The sequence below is a fragment of the Panicum virgatum genome, chromosome 3K (assembly GCF_016808335.1).
Source record: "Panicum virgatum strain AP13 chromosome 3K, P.virgatum_v5, whole genome shotgun sequence".
Classification (NCBI taxonomy): Eukaryota; Viridiplantae; Streptophyta; class Magnoliopsida; order Poales; family Poaceae; genus Panicum; species Panicum virgatum.
The window spans coordinates 29,542,092-29,558,789 of record NC_053138.1 but is presented as its reverse complement, the minus strand read 5'-3'; the positions used below and the strand labels follow the sequence as shown (position 1 = coordinate 29,558,789).

General features: G+C 51.4%; 1 protein-coding gene across 1 annotated transcript; it reads right to left on the bottom strand.

The window, feature by feature from the left end:
* Positions 1 to 1,937: 1,937 nt before the first annotated feature.
* LOC120698874 (probable calcium-binding protein CML15) lies at positions 1,938 to 3,081 on the bottom strand. The gene has a single exon (XM_039982640.1). The coding sequence runs from the start codon at positions 2,887 to 2,889 to the stop codon at positions 2,281 to 2,283; it is 609 nt and encodes a 202-aa protein (XP_039838574.1). The 5' UTR covers positions 2,890 to 3,081; the 3' UTR covers positions 1,938 to 2,280.
* Positions 3,082 to 16,698: the final 13,617 nt, after the last annotated feature.

Below are 16,698 nucleotides of genomic sequence, written 5' to 3'. Positions count from 1 at the left end.
TTTGTTCCAAAACAAAGTTCTGAAATAATTTTTTAATTATTCAAGCAATACAAAAAATTTATTTTAAAACAAAAAAAATTATTGGTCTTATGCGCCCGAGCGACTCCTAATATTTGCGTGGGATGCCTATTCTAGGCTTCTAGCACATGATCCGATTGTGAATTTGGTTGGGTTACAACTTTCATCCGTGGGCCAGGATAAGCGATTGCGGCCCACTCCAAAACAAACAAGGGTAACGGTATGGGCCGTCTCTGTAACCGAATTACAGTCCGAAATCGTTGGACCACCAGACAGGCAGCGAAAAGTTTAAAGCCTAATCACCCGAATTTTTTTTGTTTGTATGAATCGAATTAGCGGAAGACCAAAGCATCGCCCTGGTGAGCGGCGACCTCTGGAAGTGCCAAACAACGTGGCTGGATACCAGATGCCACGGCACTAAATAGTAAAGTACCGGCTCTCGGCAAATCCGTCTGGCGACGCTGCCTCTCATAGGTAGGAATTTGAACCTGGGGGTGATGGTACCAACTGAACTTCCTACGAGCTTTGCGTAGATTTTTCCAGCCTACCAGCAGAAAGCTACCCACAAGTCATTTGCAGAGGAAATAAACTAGTATGGGATTGCTTCAGGGAGTGGACATGCCATTGCACTGGCCAAGAATATAGCACTGATTTAATGTCATGCAGATTTCTTGTCTTTCTTTTTCGCGACCGTGCATAAGCATGTATTTCATTAAGAAGAGATTTCTTGACCTTCCGTTTCTTCATTCTTGTCTTACATTAAGACCCGTGGTCTGAAAAGTTTGCGGTCATACATTCACACCTCGGTGACTTGGGTACGCTCCAGAACCTCTCGAATCTCATTATAAAAGTGGGCGTTAAAAGAAACCATGGCCTGTCAATCTTCCATGTTCACGTAACACCGAGAGGGGGCAAAAAAGCATTCCTCTCTGCGATCTGATTGATCTTCACCAGCTCGTCTTTGTTCATGAAAGCCCGAGGCGCCTGATTGATGTGCTCTGTTCCTACTTCACTGTAGCACGCCGTGCTCTGCACTAGCATCTGGATCATCATCCCGGACACACGAGTCCCCCAGTGATCTCGCTGCGGTGCAGGAGGACAGGTCTGCCTCGTGGGATGCCTTGTTGTATGTAGGCTTGCTTCTAGCACATGATCCGATTGCCATTCAGTCGGCCACATGGTATGCAGGCGTAGATTGTGATGAGGTGGTGTTCCTGACAAATGGCATTTCGATTTTCTCTTCCTAATAATTTACAAGCCCGCAACAAGAGACCGTTAAGATTCATGTGTCCTAGATTCAGGCACGAACTCTGATGTTAGTATGAATGGAAATTGTTCGTCTGATACTCTGATTCTATCCATTTTATGAGAACATCCTCAACTCAACGTCCTCGTCATCGCACTGTCACCGGTCACTCGGTCAGACCTACTATACTCAAACTTTGAAGCTATTTTTAACTAAAAATTCGCCAAAACCTTGTGCGGGAGTATATAAAACGCATAATCTGCGTTGTTGGTGGCGCGTCCGTGTTGAGAATTTCAGTTTATTCCCAACTTGGCGAAATCTAGTTGTTTCTTAATGGAGGTTGCAAGTCCTTATTTAACTTACTAGGGTGTCCTTATTTGACCACGTCCTCCTTATTTGACCACGTCCCTGTTAAGACGGTTGTTTTCACGAAAGGAGCTCCGAGCAACACCCAAGAATCAACCAGGGTCGTTCTCCTCCTTTCCTGAAACAAGAAGAGGCAAAATGAGTTGGTTGCTGTGGCCGGTGCTGATTTGCTATGAGAGAAAAATATAGTGCTGACTGGTTGGTGGCTGTTGCTGATGTGGTGTAAGAGAACCGGCAAAACAGAACAAAGTGAATATAAGCCGAACAAAGTGAATAAGCAAAAGACTGTATGAATGCACTCGTGATCTCACACAAGTCGCACCATGCTAACAAAGCTCAGAAACCATGAGATACACAACACTGCGAGAAGTGGAAACCATAAGATTTGAACTGAAACCAGAACAAATCATTCAACATCCATCATGTACAACGGATGCACATTGGCGATATATGTACATATACAAAACCAATCGTGCTATTTTTCGATGTGGTTTTGTCCGTGTGATATGGGCCTAGTACTAGTAATTACTTTGGTTTGGTGGCGATGATCTCTTCGATCTCGCTGTTACGTATGTACAGTGCAATTCAACGAACGAATCCAATTTGTGGGAGCAGAGCCGAGCAGTGATCTTGCCCAAACAGATGAGTGCCTAAGAAGAGGAGGAGGCCATCCTGCCGAAGCCTCCGCCGGCGGCCATCATGAGCTTGAACTCGTCGAAGGAGACGAGGCCGTCGCCGTTGCGGTCGACGCCCTGGATCATGCGGCGGCACTGGGCGACGGTGGCGGCCTCCCCGAGGCCGCGCAGGACGCGCGCGAGCTCGGCGGGCGTGATGAGGCCGTTGCCGTCGGCGTCGAAGACCATGAAGGCGTGGCGCAGGTCCTCCTCGACGGCGTCGGCGTCGGCGTCGGCGGAGCGCACGAGCGCGGCGAACTCGGGCAGGCTGATGGCGCCGTCGCCGTCCGCGTCGGCCTCCTCCATCATGCGCGACACCTCGTCATCCGTGGCCGCGTGGCCCACGCCTTCGAACAGCGCCGCCAGCTCCGACCGCGAGATCCGCCCGTCGCCGTTCGCGTCGAACTTGCGGAACACGCGCTCCATCTCGTCCTTGGTCTCCGCCGCCGGGGCCGCCGGCGCCGACGCCGACGACTTCCTCGGGGACGGCGACGACGGCGCGCTGCCCGCCGCGGAGGAGGACGGCGAGGACGGGCCGGCGCCGCGCTTGCCGCTGCGGGAGAAGAAGGAGCGGACCTTGCCCATGGCGGTGGCGGTGGCGATGACGATTCCTCCCTTCTCCGGTGAGACTCCTCTCTCTCTCTCTCTCTCTCTCTCTCTCTCTCTCTCTCTCTCGATCTCTCTACGCGGCACGCGCTGCTGGTGATTGATCGATCGATGCCTTGCCTGCTGCGACGCCTTGAAGATTGGAGGGTGCTCGATGGGTGAAGGTGGGCTGAGGCGCGGGGATTTATAGCCGGGCCGCGGGAGGCGGACGCGGTTACGGTGGTTGCTTTCCGTTACGGGCTCCAACCCACCAAGGCGGGCGGTTACGCGTGGGGGGAGGAGGGCCGCTGGGGCTGGCAGGTGGGGCCAGACAGCCGCCGAAGTTGCGGGAGGCAGCCAGCCAAGCCGGGGCTCGGGGTCGGCTGGCGGTTTTGCGCGTCCCTCGCGTCGGATGAGAACGAGCCCGCCGCGGATAGGGCTGCCAGCCAGCCGGGCAGGCCCCGGTTTTGCGGCGCGGACGCGGAGGCTTGATGGCGCCAGCCAGCGGGTTCGGAATTGAACTCGTCTTGGATGAGACGCCTGGGCTACAGGTGCGCGGGCGCGTGGCCGACGGATCTGGGTTCGACGGCTCCTGATCGATTGGAGGAGGAGCAGGAGGGAAAAAGGGTGATGGGACGCGAAGTTTTTTTTCCCCCTGGTTCGCTGAACTGCCGGAGTGGTAGTAAGTATGGTCCAGCACAGCCATGTCGTGCACACGTTCGCTGAAGCGTGTCGTGATGGGTGTACGTGAGCTCCATCAGAAACGTCCCCGCCTCCCTAGGAATCGGATAGCTGTGCAGCTGTGCTCGTCTTTTTTTTTTTGATTTCGCGTGTTGAGGGTATTTCTATTTCTGAAAATGAGAAAAAGGGAGAGGAAACGGAAGAATTGATCTGCTTAAGCGTCGTAGGCAAGCAGTTACTCCAGAAGTACAGCACCACCTTTTTTTTTTGAGGAACCAAAGCTTTCATTCATTAAACAGGAGGATTACAATCCCTCCGCAAAGAGGATAAAAGAAAGCTAGGAGGGTGATCCTGCCATAAAAGACTAGGCCTAGACTGAGACGCCTGCTTAGCACAGAGATGGGCAACATTATTGGCCGATCTCTTTACATGAGCAAAACAAAAGGAAGTAAGCGACCGCACCATCTCCTCTATGTCCTGTAGAATAACAGCAATCTCCGATAGTTGTTGCCGACGCGAATTCCACAGAGAAACAAGCTGCAGCGAGTCCGTCTCCATGATCATATCTCTGATCTCGCCCATGTTAAGGGCCAAGCGTAGGCCATCGCGGCACGCTTCAGCTTCTGTCACCAGGGCTGAAGATGTAGAAGGCAACCATCTAGCTAAAGCGGCGAGAAAAGAACCATCAGAAGTTCTCAACACAGCGCCCGTTGATCCTTTCATTTCTGCTGCTTGAAAACCACCATCACAGTTGAGCTTCACTACACCTGCTGGTGGGGGGTTGCCAGTTATCTGCCCTGGTGGTTGGCCCCCTCCGAGTATTTTGCTGCGCTATCAACAGGTGATAACATGCACCCATTGCCCTGTCAATCGCAAATGCAGGGTCAATTGGTTTCTTCCCATGATGGTAGTCATTGCGTGTGTTCCACAGCGACCACATGCCGCATAGAAGAACTATTCTGTCACCCACTCGGCACCATGTATCATCCAACAGATCCTCCGGCCAAGTACTCGATCGTAGCCTCGGGAGTTTAATCCCCTCCAATTCTTTCAGTTTTGCCCAGAAGGCTTGAGCAAGAGAGCACTCGACCAGAGCGTGATAGGTCGTTTCCTCAGATGCCCCACAGATACTGCAATGTGCAAGCGGATCAACATGTCTCCGGTGAAGATTAGCCCGACATGGGATGTAGTCATTCATCACCCGCCACTAGAACACCCGTACTTTCGGTGGTAGCTTCTACTTCCAAAGTTTCAGCCATCGAGGATCACTAGCAGCTACTGAATGTGAGGATGCACCAGTGGCATGCGCACGCACCTGCCGCTCAGATTCTGATAGTAGGCGGTAGGTTGATCGCACAGTGTACAGGCCATGCCTTTCCTTGGACCACGCCCAGAAATCTCCTTGTGCTCGTCCAAGAGGAACATGTCGGGCAACTTCAGCATCAAAAGGTAGTAGATTCTAATTCAATGCCTCTTCATTCCACGTCTGACCATTGTCAGTGAGAAGATCAGCTACATGAACTGCTGTGGCACCTTCTTTCCTGCAGATTGGCCTATTCCCAATTGCAGTTGGAAGCCACCGATCATCCCATACATTTGTTGTGGCTCCGTCACCAATTCGTTTGATCAAACCCAACTCAAGCACCTTCCTTCCAGCTAAAATTGCTCACCAGGTATGGGAAGCATTTTTCTTTTTTCCTGCACTCATGAAGTCTCCTTGTGGGTAGTACTTCCCCTTAAGAACTCGAGCACAGAGTGAATCCGGGTTCGTCATGAGCCGCCATCCTTGCTTGCCAAGCATGGCCAGGTTGAAGTTTTTGATGTCTCGGAAGCCAAGTCCACCGTGACTTTTTAGGCAGGGTGAGGTCCGGCCAGTTGCGCCAATGAATGCTGCGCTTGTCAGCTGCCCCACTCCACCAGTAATTCGATGTAGCCGAGGTAATTTTCTTGCACGTGTCCGGAGATAATAAGAAGCAGCTCATGGAGTATGTTGGAACTACTTGTGCAACGGATTTAATTAGAGTTTCCTTTTCAGCCCCACTGAGTTTTTTTTCTCACTCCAGCCCCCCATGATATTACGGATCCGTGAAGGAATATGTTCAAAGGCCTCTTTGGTACTTCTTCCCACTGCAGTCAGGAGACCAAGGTACTTTTCAGAGAGAGCTTCATTGCCAATGCCAGTTATTTGCATCATTTCCTCCTTAGCTGAGTCTTGGCAATTGTCACTAAAGAAGATGGCAGACTTTTGGATGTTGACCATCTGCCCGGATCCTTGCTGATAAACTTGCAAAAAGTCCATTAATCTCCTACCAGCTCTCGAGCTCGCCTGTGTGAACAAGAGGCAATCATCTGCAAATAGTAAATGTGAGAGGCAGTGGAGGCCTGCTCCTTGGTGTGATGAGTGTTTGCCAACACGTGGAGTGGACTAACTGTGTGTAGTCGCGACTCTGTGGAGATTGCGCCAGTTCTTGGTCTGTGGTGTGCAGGTACACAGATGGCGCGGTGGCAGCGAGATGGTTTGGATAAGAGCGAGGCACGTGCCGATGCACCATGCGGCGGCGTTGCGGTGGCAGGGAGCTCGACGACCATGCGGAGGCGGGAGACCTTGCGGTGGCGTTGGAGGCCCGACCGGATGACCGTGCGGTGGAGAAGGGCGGCCCAGATGCTTGGGCCACTGTTGGGCCGTGTTGCGATCCATTCCTGGTGCTAAGGCGAAACGACGTGGAGTTTGTTGGTAGCTCGGGAAAAACCAATGGCTGGGATGCGTCGACGTCGGCCGAGTCGGAGAGAGATGGCAATGGCGTCAGGGATGACGAAGGCGCTAGGGTTCCGGCGGGAGGTCGGACACGTGGCGACATCGGGCTTGGCGGGTGTGCCTGGAAACATCGCGCGGGAAGGTTTCGCGGTTCCACCAAAACCGCACCCGAACTCGGTTTCGGCGGTTTTCCCAAAACTGCCCCTGTGAAGATTCCAGAAGGACGCGTGGCGACATCAGAGGAATTGCGCCGGGTCGAAGCAAACTTCTCCAAGTCGTCACAGCCATCGGATGGTCTTCAATGTATCTTTTCCAGTTTTACCCCTAAGGGCTTTCTAGTTTAATTCTAGCACTTAGGGGTAATTTAGTCTTTAGAGAAAGGCTTGGAGGAGAAGCAAATGGGGAGAGGGAGCGCTGGGCGGTTGGCAAAAAGGAGGCGCCCTCCTCCCTGGAGGTCGGCCCTGGCATTTTGGCGCTGGACAGAACAAGAAAAACAGAAAGAGCCAGGCGTCCTCTTCTTCCTCCTCCATGTTCTTCCTCCCTTTTCTTCTCAGGGTGTAGGATCTAGCCATGGATTCTTGAGACTTTGTATGTGACTTGATCGGGAAAGGAGGCCCTTCCCTTCTTGTGCCCTCGTGGCTTTCAATTTCAATCATTTCGGTATGTTTCTCATCTTCCTTGTGATGGATTGTCAAGTCTGTGGTTGATTTCTTGTGTGCATGAGATCGTGGTGATTCTTAGAGCTCTTGTGGTGAATTCATGCCTTCTTGCCTAGTGCAAAACCCCTAGGATTCACGAGCTCCTTAGGATCGTTGTTCTTGAACTTTTCATGTTTTGAGAAAACCCTTTTCTTGCTTGGTGTTTCGTTGATTCCTCTCAAACCATGGAGTGAATCGTCGATTCCCTTTGTGGGTAGGTTCACAAGGTTCTAGTGTTCGTGCTTGCAAATTTTGGTGAGTTTTTGACCTGATTTGGGCCTTCAATCGTCGAGATTTTCCAAGGTCGCGGGCTGTAAAACGCTCTGGACTCTGTTTCTGGACAGCACCGGTTAAACCGACGCTTGGTTTCAAGGTCGTCGGATCAACCGATGCATACAAGGTTCGGTTGCTAGGGTTTTTGGCATTACTGTTGAATGCACTGGTGCTTCACTCTTCTTTAGCATCGGATCAACCGGTGTTGCTTGTGTGTGTGCTGTTCTGGCCCGTTCAACTAGTGTATTGGCTTTTCTTAACGCCGGTTGAACTGGTGCTCTGCACTCGGCTTTGTCAGTTGTTGCACGTCGATTGAACCGACGAAGTGCCTCTGTGCACGTCGGTTTAACCGGTGCACACTGCGTGGATTTGGTGTGTTTTGTTGCCCCTCTGGACAACTGCACCGACGTCAGTTTCTGATTTTGTCGGTTAAACCGACGTCGCTCACCGGTTGAACCGACGCTATTCAAACCAGGGCATCGTATCAACCGGTGCTTGCTGTCTGCTGCTGCCGGCTCTGTATCACCGGATAGACCGACGTATTTAAGCTGTATACATCGGTTCAACCGGTGATAGTATACCGTGCTGATATCAAGCTGATTTCGTGTGTTTTCTTCCGCGCTCGATTTCTCTTGTTCCTAAGGTTTTTAGTGTTCGTGTAGCTCTTCTATAGCTACTCTGCACTACGCCTAGGACTCTAGGGTTGGGGTGCGATTTTGGATCTTGAGCCGAAGTTTTCGATTGCGATTATTTTCGAAGGCTCCCATTCACCCCCCCTCTGGTCACATTTCTCGGTCCTACAATTGGTATCAGAGCCGGGACGGTTTCTCTATAGCCTTCTCCGGTTCGAAACCGTTGTGTGACCATGGGTTCACCGGGCAAACCCCCGATCTTCGATGGATCCGATTATGACTATTGGAAGGTGCGCATGCGTGCCTATCTTTTGAGTCTAGGTTCTGAGGTCTGGGAGATTTGCGTGGACCCTGATTATGTGAACCTTGCGGTCCGCACGACCGAGCTTCAGGTTAGGAGACATGAGGTCAATAGCAAGGCGTACAACGCTCTCATAGCCTGTCTCTCTCGTCCTGAGTTCGATCGTGTCAGCGACCTTCTCACAGCCCGGGAGATCTGGACACGGTTGGCCAATTTCCATGAAGGAACCAACCATGTCAAGTCGAGGCTGTATGAGACTCACCGACTGGAGTACGAGAACTTTTCTCAGTTGCCGGGTGAGAGCATCGACACCATGTTCAGTCGTTTTCAGTCGATTGTGAACAAGGTGCGTGCGAACCAGCCACAGGGCACCCAGGCCTACTCCGATCATGAGAAGGCTATGAAGCTTCTCTATGCTCTTGATCGCAAGGTCTGGGAGGTGAAGGTCCAGACTATCATAGAGTCTGCTAGCTATGAGACCCTCACCATGGATGAGCTGTTCAGTAAGCTCAAGGCTTCGGAGGTGGAGAAGCTCTCTCGAGCTAAGATGGAAGGCAATCATGGTGATGCCTCCGCCTCCAAGTCTATGGCCCTGGTAGGCAACTCTGGAGCTAACTCTGACCCTTCTCTTGGAGGTTTTTGCTTGTCTTGTGTCTGTGACAGATGAGCAGCTGGAGGTGCTGGGAAATGAGGAGCTTGCATTGATCATCCACAAGTTCCAGCGTGCCTTCAACAACAGACAAGCACGAGCGAAGACCTGCTTCAACTGCGGCAAGACCGGCCACTTCGCCGCTGAGTGCCCCAAGAAGAAGAGTTCCAGGGATGATGATGACCGCTCCAGGCACGAGGAGTACCGCGAGCACCGCCACAAGCACAAGAGTGGGGACTCCCACAAGAAGAAGGGCGGACGCTCCAAGCGGCACCACGAGCGGAAGAAGAAGAACGTCGGCAAGTACAAGAGCAAGCAGGCGTTCGTCGCCCAGAGTGAGGATCACTCCTCCACCAGTCAGAGCTTGACGTCTTCGTCTTCATCCAGCTCCAGCGACTCCGACTCACACCACCGCGGCGAGAAGAAGCGGAGCTCCAAGAAGAAGGCCACGGAGGGCTTCACTGGCCTTTGCCTCCATGCTGGGAAGGCGGCCGGTTTCTGCACCATGGCCATCGACTCCGACGCCGACAGAACTCCTTCCACCACTGCAGAGCCTGCACCTCAGCCAGAGCCAAGCTCTGAGGTACGTCCTGAGCACCCCACTCCTGAGGAGTTGGAGGATCTTTACACTGCTCTAGATAATCAGGACTTGATCATTAAGGATGCTAAGAGGCAGTTTAGAGCTTTGAGATAGGAGCTAAAGGAAGTTAAACTAGCTTTAGAGATTGCTCAGTCTGCTCCTATTGTGGAGGATTGTGTTGAGGAGGATGAATGCAGTCAGTGCATCGGCTTGATGTCTGACCTTTCCGAGCTTAGGAGCAAGTATGATGAGAACTTGCTCAGGCTCGAGGAGGGCAAGAAGGCCTTGGGCGAGCTCAAGTCCCGGCCTACCCTCTTGGGTGCTTGTAAGGAATGCCCAGTGCTTAGAGAAGAGCTTAAGGAGAAGAATGCTGCTTTGAGGAAGTTGGAGAAATCCGCAGTTCCTAGCTCTTGCTCTGCTGATTGTACTGTGTGCCCAAGCTTGATCTCTGAGCTTGAGGAGGCATGGAAGGACAAGACGCGAATGGAGGAGGAGAACTCCCACCTTCGGGAGGTTCTCAGTTGGGTGTCCGCCCGCGAGCCTCAGTTGGGCATGATGGTTCAGCAGTTTAAGCGTCTTGATGGTGTTGGGGTTGGTTTTGCTTTTACTCCTGCTGACTTTGTCCAACCCTATGGCAAGATTGGTGAGATGCTTGAGCCTAGAGTGAGTGAACTTTCTGCTTCCACAGCTCCATCAGCTCCTAAGCCAGCACCAGTTAAGGATGGAATCCTCACTGAGCCACCCAAAGCTCCACCTAAGAAACCAGTGTGGGTTCCCAAACCTAACCACCTCAAGAACCCACTGGATACACTCCCTCCTAGTGGCAAGCCTATTCCTAAGCCCAAGGCGAGGACTCAGCCCCCCAGAGTGCCTCAGAGAGCCCCAGCTCCTACACCACAGCCTACACACAGGAGAGAGACTTACCAGTGTGAGTGGTGCGAAAGGGAGGGTCACTTGGTAGAATTTTGTTTCCGGAGGTTGAGGTTTGAGCGCAGGCAGTCTGAGAGGCGCGCTCCAGAGGTGTTCCACCAGCCTACAGGTGGACACACTCCAGCTCGACGTGGGCAGAGGCGGGATGCCAGGCCACGTCGTGTAGGTGGAGGAGGGGGAGGCGGTGGTGGTTACCGCGCTCCTGTTGGTGGTTTCGCCGGCCCTGTTCCACACCGTGCTTTTGGTGGTGGTCAGCGTGGCCGAAGCTTTGGTGGCGGAGGCGCACCACGTTTTCCTCAGCTTGGTGGTCGCCAGCCACAGTTTTCGTTTGAGGATACTTACCCTGCTTTCGAGCAGATGGCACGACACTGGTTTGCTTCTTTCTGTGCTAACCCCAGTGTCGGGCCATTTGCCCGCTCTTTCTCTTCCTACTGAGCAGGACACTAGAGGCCTGGAGGACATATGGCTCATGGACTCCGGTTGTTCGCGCCACATGACCGGAAGTCACAGATGGTTCTCCAGCCTCACCCCGATGAAGGACAAAGAGTACATCACCTTCGGGGATAACAGCAGAGGAAAGGTACGTGGAGTTGGCGCTATTCGGATTTCTGATGACTTCACCCTTAGAGAGGTTGCTCTTGTCGATAAACTTGGTTTTAATCTGCTCTCTGTTTCGCAACTTCTTGATGATGGGTTTGAGGTGAGTTTTAAGAGAGGTTGCTCGCGTGTTCTTGATTCCAGAGGAGAGTTTGTGTGCGGCATTGTTCCTTTTGGCCGTGTGTTTCACATTGACTTTTCTGGATCTTCTTCTAGCACCTCTCACTGTCTGGTGACTGGTCAGTCTTCTGAGCTCTGGAAGTGGCATAGGAGGCTTGGCCACTTGAGTTTTGACCTACTAGTTAGGCTCAGCTCACTTGATTTGATCCAAGGATTGCCCAAGCTCAAGTTGGACAAGGACCTTGTTTGTCACCCGTGTCGTCACAGGAAGATGGTTTCCCTTCTGCACCCACCTGTGAATCAGGTGATGGCATCGCACCCAGGCGAGCTTCTTCACATGGACACCGTTGGTCCTGCTCGTGTGCGCTCTGTCGGTGGGAAGTGGTACATTCTTGTGATCGTTGACGACTTCTCTCGATACTCTTGGGTTTTCTTCTTGGAGACTAAGGATGAGGCTTTTCAGTACTTTCGAGACCTTGCTTTGAGGTTACAGAACGAGCTTCCACAGGCCATGAGGGCTATCTGCAGTGATAATGGCTCTGAATTTAAGAACGCTCATTTTGATGACTTCTGTCGTGGCTTTGGTCTTGATCACCAGTACTCCTCTCCTTATGTTCCTCCACAGAATGGCGTGGTTGAACGCAAGAACCGGACCCTAGTGGAGATGGCCAGGACGATGCTCGATGAGCATAGGACTCCTATGCATTTTTGGGCCGAGGCGATCAACACCGCATGCTATGTTGCCAACCGCATCTTTCTTCGCTCTTTCATGAAAAAGACTTCTTATGAGTTGCGGTTTGGTCGACAGCCCAGAGTGTCCCACCTGCGTGCTTTTGGTTGCAGATGCTTTGTTCTGAAGGAGGGAAATCTTGATAAGTTCGAGTCTAGGAGCTCTGATGGCATTCTTCTTGGCTATGCTCTTCAATCTAGAGGCTATCGTGTTCTTATTCTTGAGACTAACCGGATCGTCGAAACTTGTAATGTAACCTTAGACGAGTCCACTCCTTCTTTGTCTGCTTCTTTGGAATGTGCAGGTGATGATGAGTTTGGCCAGGACATCTTCGAGGATGAGGATGAGCCTGAGGCCTTTGAGGGTGATGGTGGTGTCCCTGCGTCGGCTGCAGGCCCACTTCCTGGAGATTCGAGTTTTGACGACGATGGCGGCCCACTCCCCACAGCTTCGACTACGGCCGATCCACGTCCAGCTCAAGGTTCTTCCTCCAGGACCCATGTTGAGGGCGGTGGCGAGGCGACTTCGTCAAGAGAAGCACCACGACACATTCAGCGTCGTCATCCACCTCAACAAATGTTAGGTGACCTCAACGAGCGAACCACGAGGTCCAAGGTAACAAGTATCGCTGGCTTTGCTAATTCAGTGTTTGTTACCTCATTTGAGCCCAAAGATATTGGACATGCTTTATCTGATTCTAACTGGGTCAATGCCATGCATGAGGAGCTAGAAAACTTTGAGCGAAACCAAGTCTGGGTCCTTGTAGAGCCTCCACCAGATTGCCATCCTATAGGTACCAAATGGGTTTTCAAGAACAAACAGGGTGAGGATGGGATGGTTGTGAGGAACAAGGCTAGGTTAGTAGCTCAGGGTTACAGCCAGCAGGAGGGGATAGATTATGAGGAGATCTTTGCACCCGTAGCTCGTTTAGAGGCCATCAGGATCTTTTTAGCCTTTGCAGCTTCGAAGGGGTTCAAGCTATATCAGATGGATGTTAAGAGTGCCTTTTTGAACGGGTTTATAGAGGAGGAGGTCTATGTGAAGCAACCTCCTGGCTTTGAGAGTCCCAAGTTTCCAGACCGAGTCTTCAAGCTTCAGAAGGCTTTGTATGGTCTGAAGCAAGCTCCTAGAGCCTGGTATGAGAGATTGAGAGCCTTTTTGCTTAAGCAGGGGTTTGTCATGGGATCGGTAGATAAGACTTTGTTTCTCCTCAAGCGTGGTGCTGATTTTCTGTTGGTTCAGATTTATATGGATGATATCATCTTTGGTGGCTCCTCTCACTCTCTTGTTTCTAGTTTTTCTGATGATATGAGCAGGGAGTTTGAGATGTCGATGATAGGTGAGCTTCAGTTCTTCCTCGGGTTGCACATCAAGCAAACCCGGGATGGCACCTTCGTCCACCATTCCAAGTACACCAAGGACATGCTCAAGAAGTTCGACTTCGGGGACCTCAGCCCCATGCCGACTCCTTTGGGCACTTCTACGGTGCTGGATGAGGACACTGAAGGTGTGGCTGTGGACCAGAAGGAGTACAGGAGCATGATCGGCTCGCTCCTGTACTTGACGGCCACCAGACCCGACATCCAGTTCGCGGTCTGTCTCTGCGCGAGGTTCCAGGCTTCTCCGCGCACTTCTCACAGGAACGCTGTGAAGAGGATTTTCAGGTACCTTCGATACACTCCAGAGTTTGGCTTATGGTACTCTGCTTCCTCTTCTCTTGCGTTGGTTGGCTTTTCTGATGCTGATCATGGTGGGTGTCAGATTGATCGCAAGTCGACTTCAGGCACTTGCCAGTTTCTTGGAACTTCTCTTGTGGCTTGGTCTGCCCGCAAGCAAACTAGTGTAGCTCTTTCCACCACAGAAGCCGAATACATAGCTGCTGCTAGTTGCTGCTCCCAGATCCTTTGGATGAGACACACTCTCAGCGATTTTGGCCTAACCTATGGCAAAGTTCCCATTTTCATTGACAGCACCTCAGCCATTAGTTTAGCCAAGAACCCCGTCCTACACTCTCGCTCCAAGCATATAGACGTGAGGTTCCACTTCCTGAGAGATCACTATGAGAAGGGTGATGTCGAGCTGACCCATGTGTCCACTGATAATTAAGTAGCCGACATCTTGACCAAGCCCCTAGAACAAGCCACCTATGCTCGCTTGCGGGGAGAGCTTGGCTTGTGCTACCCATTTTGAGTTGGGTAGTTGTTTTTGTAGTTTAGGATTTGTTTTTCCTTCTTTTTGCTTTTTCTTGCATTTTGTGTACATACCATCTTGCATTGCATTTGCTCATATGCTTTACACTTGCACTAAGCTTCTCATGTATGATATCTGCATTTGCTTGTGCCTTGTGCTATGCTATGAGATGTATATATGCTTTGACCATGTGTAGCTAGCTCCTTTGAATATGTTGTATATTGGCTCTGAGCTTAGCTATTTTATTCTTTGAAAATCATAAACCATGGTCACCTTCAGGATCTGCTACTAGCATGTGTAGGCTTGTATGCATGTGCTATCTTTTTCATGCTTAGTGGGTAGGTTCTTGTTTCATGCAACATGATGCCCTTTTTCCTGTTGGAATAGTTTAATTGGTATCTAATTTCAAAAAGTCCAACAATCTGGTATAACTTGCTTTGCTCTGAGTGGAAAGATCCAGGTGGGATTGCTTGCACCACTGATCTTGTACTGAGACTGCTCCTCTGGAGAACTTGGACAAGGTGGTGGATGACTGAGAGTGTTGTCTTAAGCTTCTGATGGTCATTGACCTAGGCTTGGCATATTCGCTAAGTTAAGCACTTGCAAGTTTTCAATCCCTGGCACAAATTCTTTATGTTTGAGAATTTGAGAGTTTTTCAATTGGTTTCAAGGTTACTTGAGTGGCAGTTGCTGTGATATGCCTTGGGTAGCTCACCTGTATGTTCTTGATAGCACTAGCATGCTTGTTTACCTTCTAGTATGCTAGGTCCTTTATGGTGATGCTTTTCTTTTACAAATGACAAATGCTTGCTCATGATCTGTATAGATATATTCTTTTGAGCTTCTCCATGCATTGTCTTTGTATATGTACCCTCATATGCCAGGCTGCTTCGACCCTTGCAAATGCTTTTGTTCTGTACCTGGAAGCTTTTAGGCACGCATGCACTGCACTTCATGGCATATTTTCAGGGGGAGCATCTAGGCAGGGGGAGTTCCCTTGATGTGTGCCTTGTCAACAAGGGGGAGAGAATGTTGTTATGTGTCTCACCTTAGGGGTTAAGGGAAATTTCTTGATCCTTGTCCTAAGGGGGAGCGTTTGTTTGTTTGGTCTCAGGGAGAGATTCAGACTTTGAGTGTGCACACATCGGGGGAGAGTTGCATAGTGAGGGGGAGCTGCATTTCAGGGGGAGTTTTTGAGCTTTTTCATGCTCTTTGCTAGTTGCGTTGAGCTTTGCCTCTTTCTGGAGGGACCAGCTTTGCACATGCTTGGCTGTGTTGAGCCCTGCCTTCTTCTTGAGGGGTCAAGCATATTTTGGAGTCGGTGCGTCGAGCCGTTGCCCTTGTCTTAGGGACTGACTCTTTTGGCTTTGCTATCTTCAAGTGATCTTTTCTGGCTTTCATTCGCTTTTGATCACTGGAGTTAGCTCTCTTTGTTTTCTATTTCTTTTTGGTTATCCTTTTCTTTCACCAGTGCCCGTGTGGGGTGAGGTGTTGACAATGCACTCATCAAGGGGGAGATTGAGAGGCAGTGGAGGCCTGCTCCTTGGTGTGATGAGTGATTGCCAACACGTGGAGTGGACTAACTGTGTGTAGTCGTGACTCTGTGGAGATTGCGCCAGTTCTTGGTCTGTGGTGTGCAGGTACACGGATGGCGCGGTGGCAGCGAGATGGTTTGGACAAGAGCGAGGCACGTGCCGATGCACCATGCGGCGGCGTTGCGGTGGCAGGGAGCTCGACGACCATGCGGAGGCGGGAGACCTTGCGGTGGCGTTGGAGGCCCGACCGGATGACCGTGCGGTGGAGAAGGGCGGCCCAGATGCTTGGGCCACTGTTGGGCCGTGTTGCGATCCATTCCTGGTGCTAAGGCGAAACGGCGTGGAGTTTGTTGGTAGCTCGGGAAAAACCAATGGCTGGGATGCGTCGACGTCGGCCGAGTCGGAGAGAGATGGCAATGGCGTCAGGGATGACGAAGGCGCTAGGGTTCCGGCGAGAGGTCGGACACGTGGCGACATCGGGCTTGGCGGGTGTGCCTGGAAACATCGCGCGGGAAGGTTTCGCGGTTCCTCCAAAACCGCACCCGAACTCGGTTTCGGCGGTTTTCCCAAAACTGCCCCTGTGAAGATTCCAGAAGGACGCGTGGCGACATCAGAGGAATTGCGTCGGGTCGAAGCAAACTTCTCCAAGTCGTCGCAGCCATCGGATGGTCTTCAATGTATCTTTTCCAGTTTTACCCCTAAGGGCTTTCTAGTTTAATTCTAGCACTTAGGGGTAATTTAGTCTTTAGAGAAAGGCTTGGAGGAGAAGCAAATGGGGAGAGGGAGCGCTGGGCGGTTGGCAAAAAGGAGGCGCCCTCCTCCCTGGAGGTCGGCCCTGGCATTTTGGCGCTGGACAGAACAAGAAAAACAGAAAGAGCCAGGCGTCCTCTTCTTCCTCCTCCATGTTCTTCCTCCCTTTTCTTCTCAGGGTGTAGGATCTAGCCATGGATTCTTGAGACTTTGTATGTGACTTGATCGGGAAAGGAGGCCCTTCCCTTCTTGTGCCCTCGTGGCTTTCGATTTCAATCATTTCGGTATGTTTCTCATCTTCCTTGTGATGGATTGTCAAGTCTGTGGTTGATTTCTTGTGTGCATGAGATCGTGGTGATTCTTAGAGCTCTTGTGGTGAATTCATGCC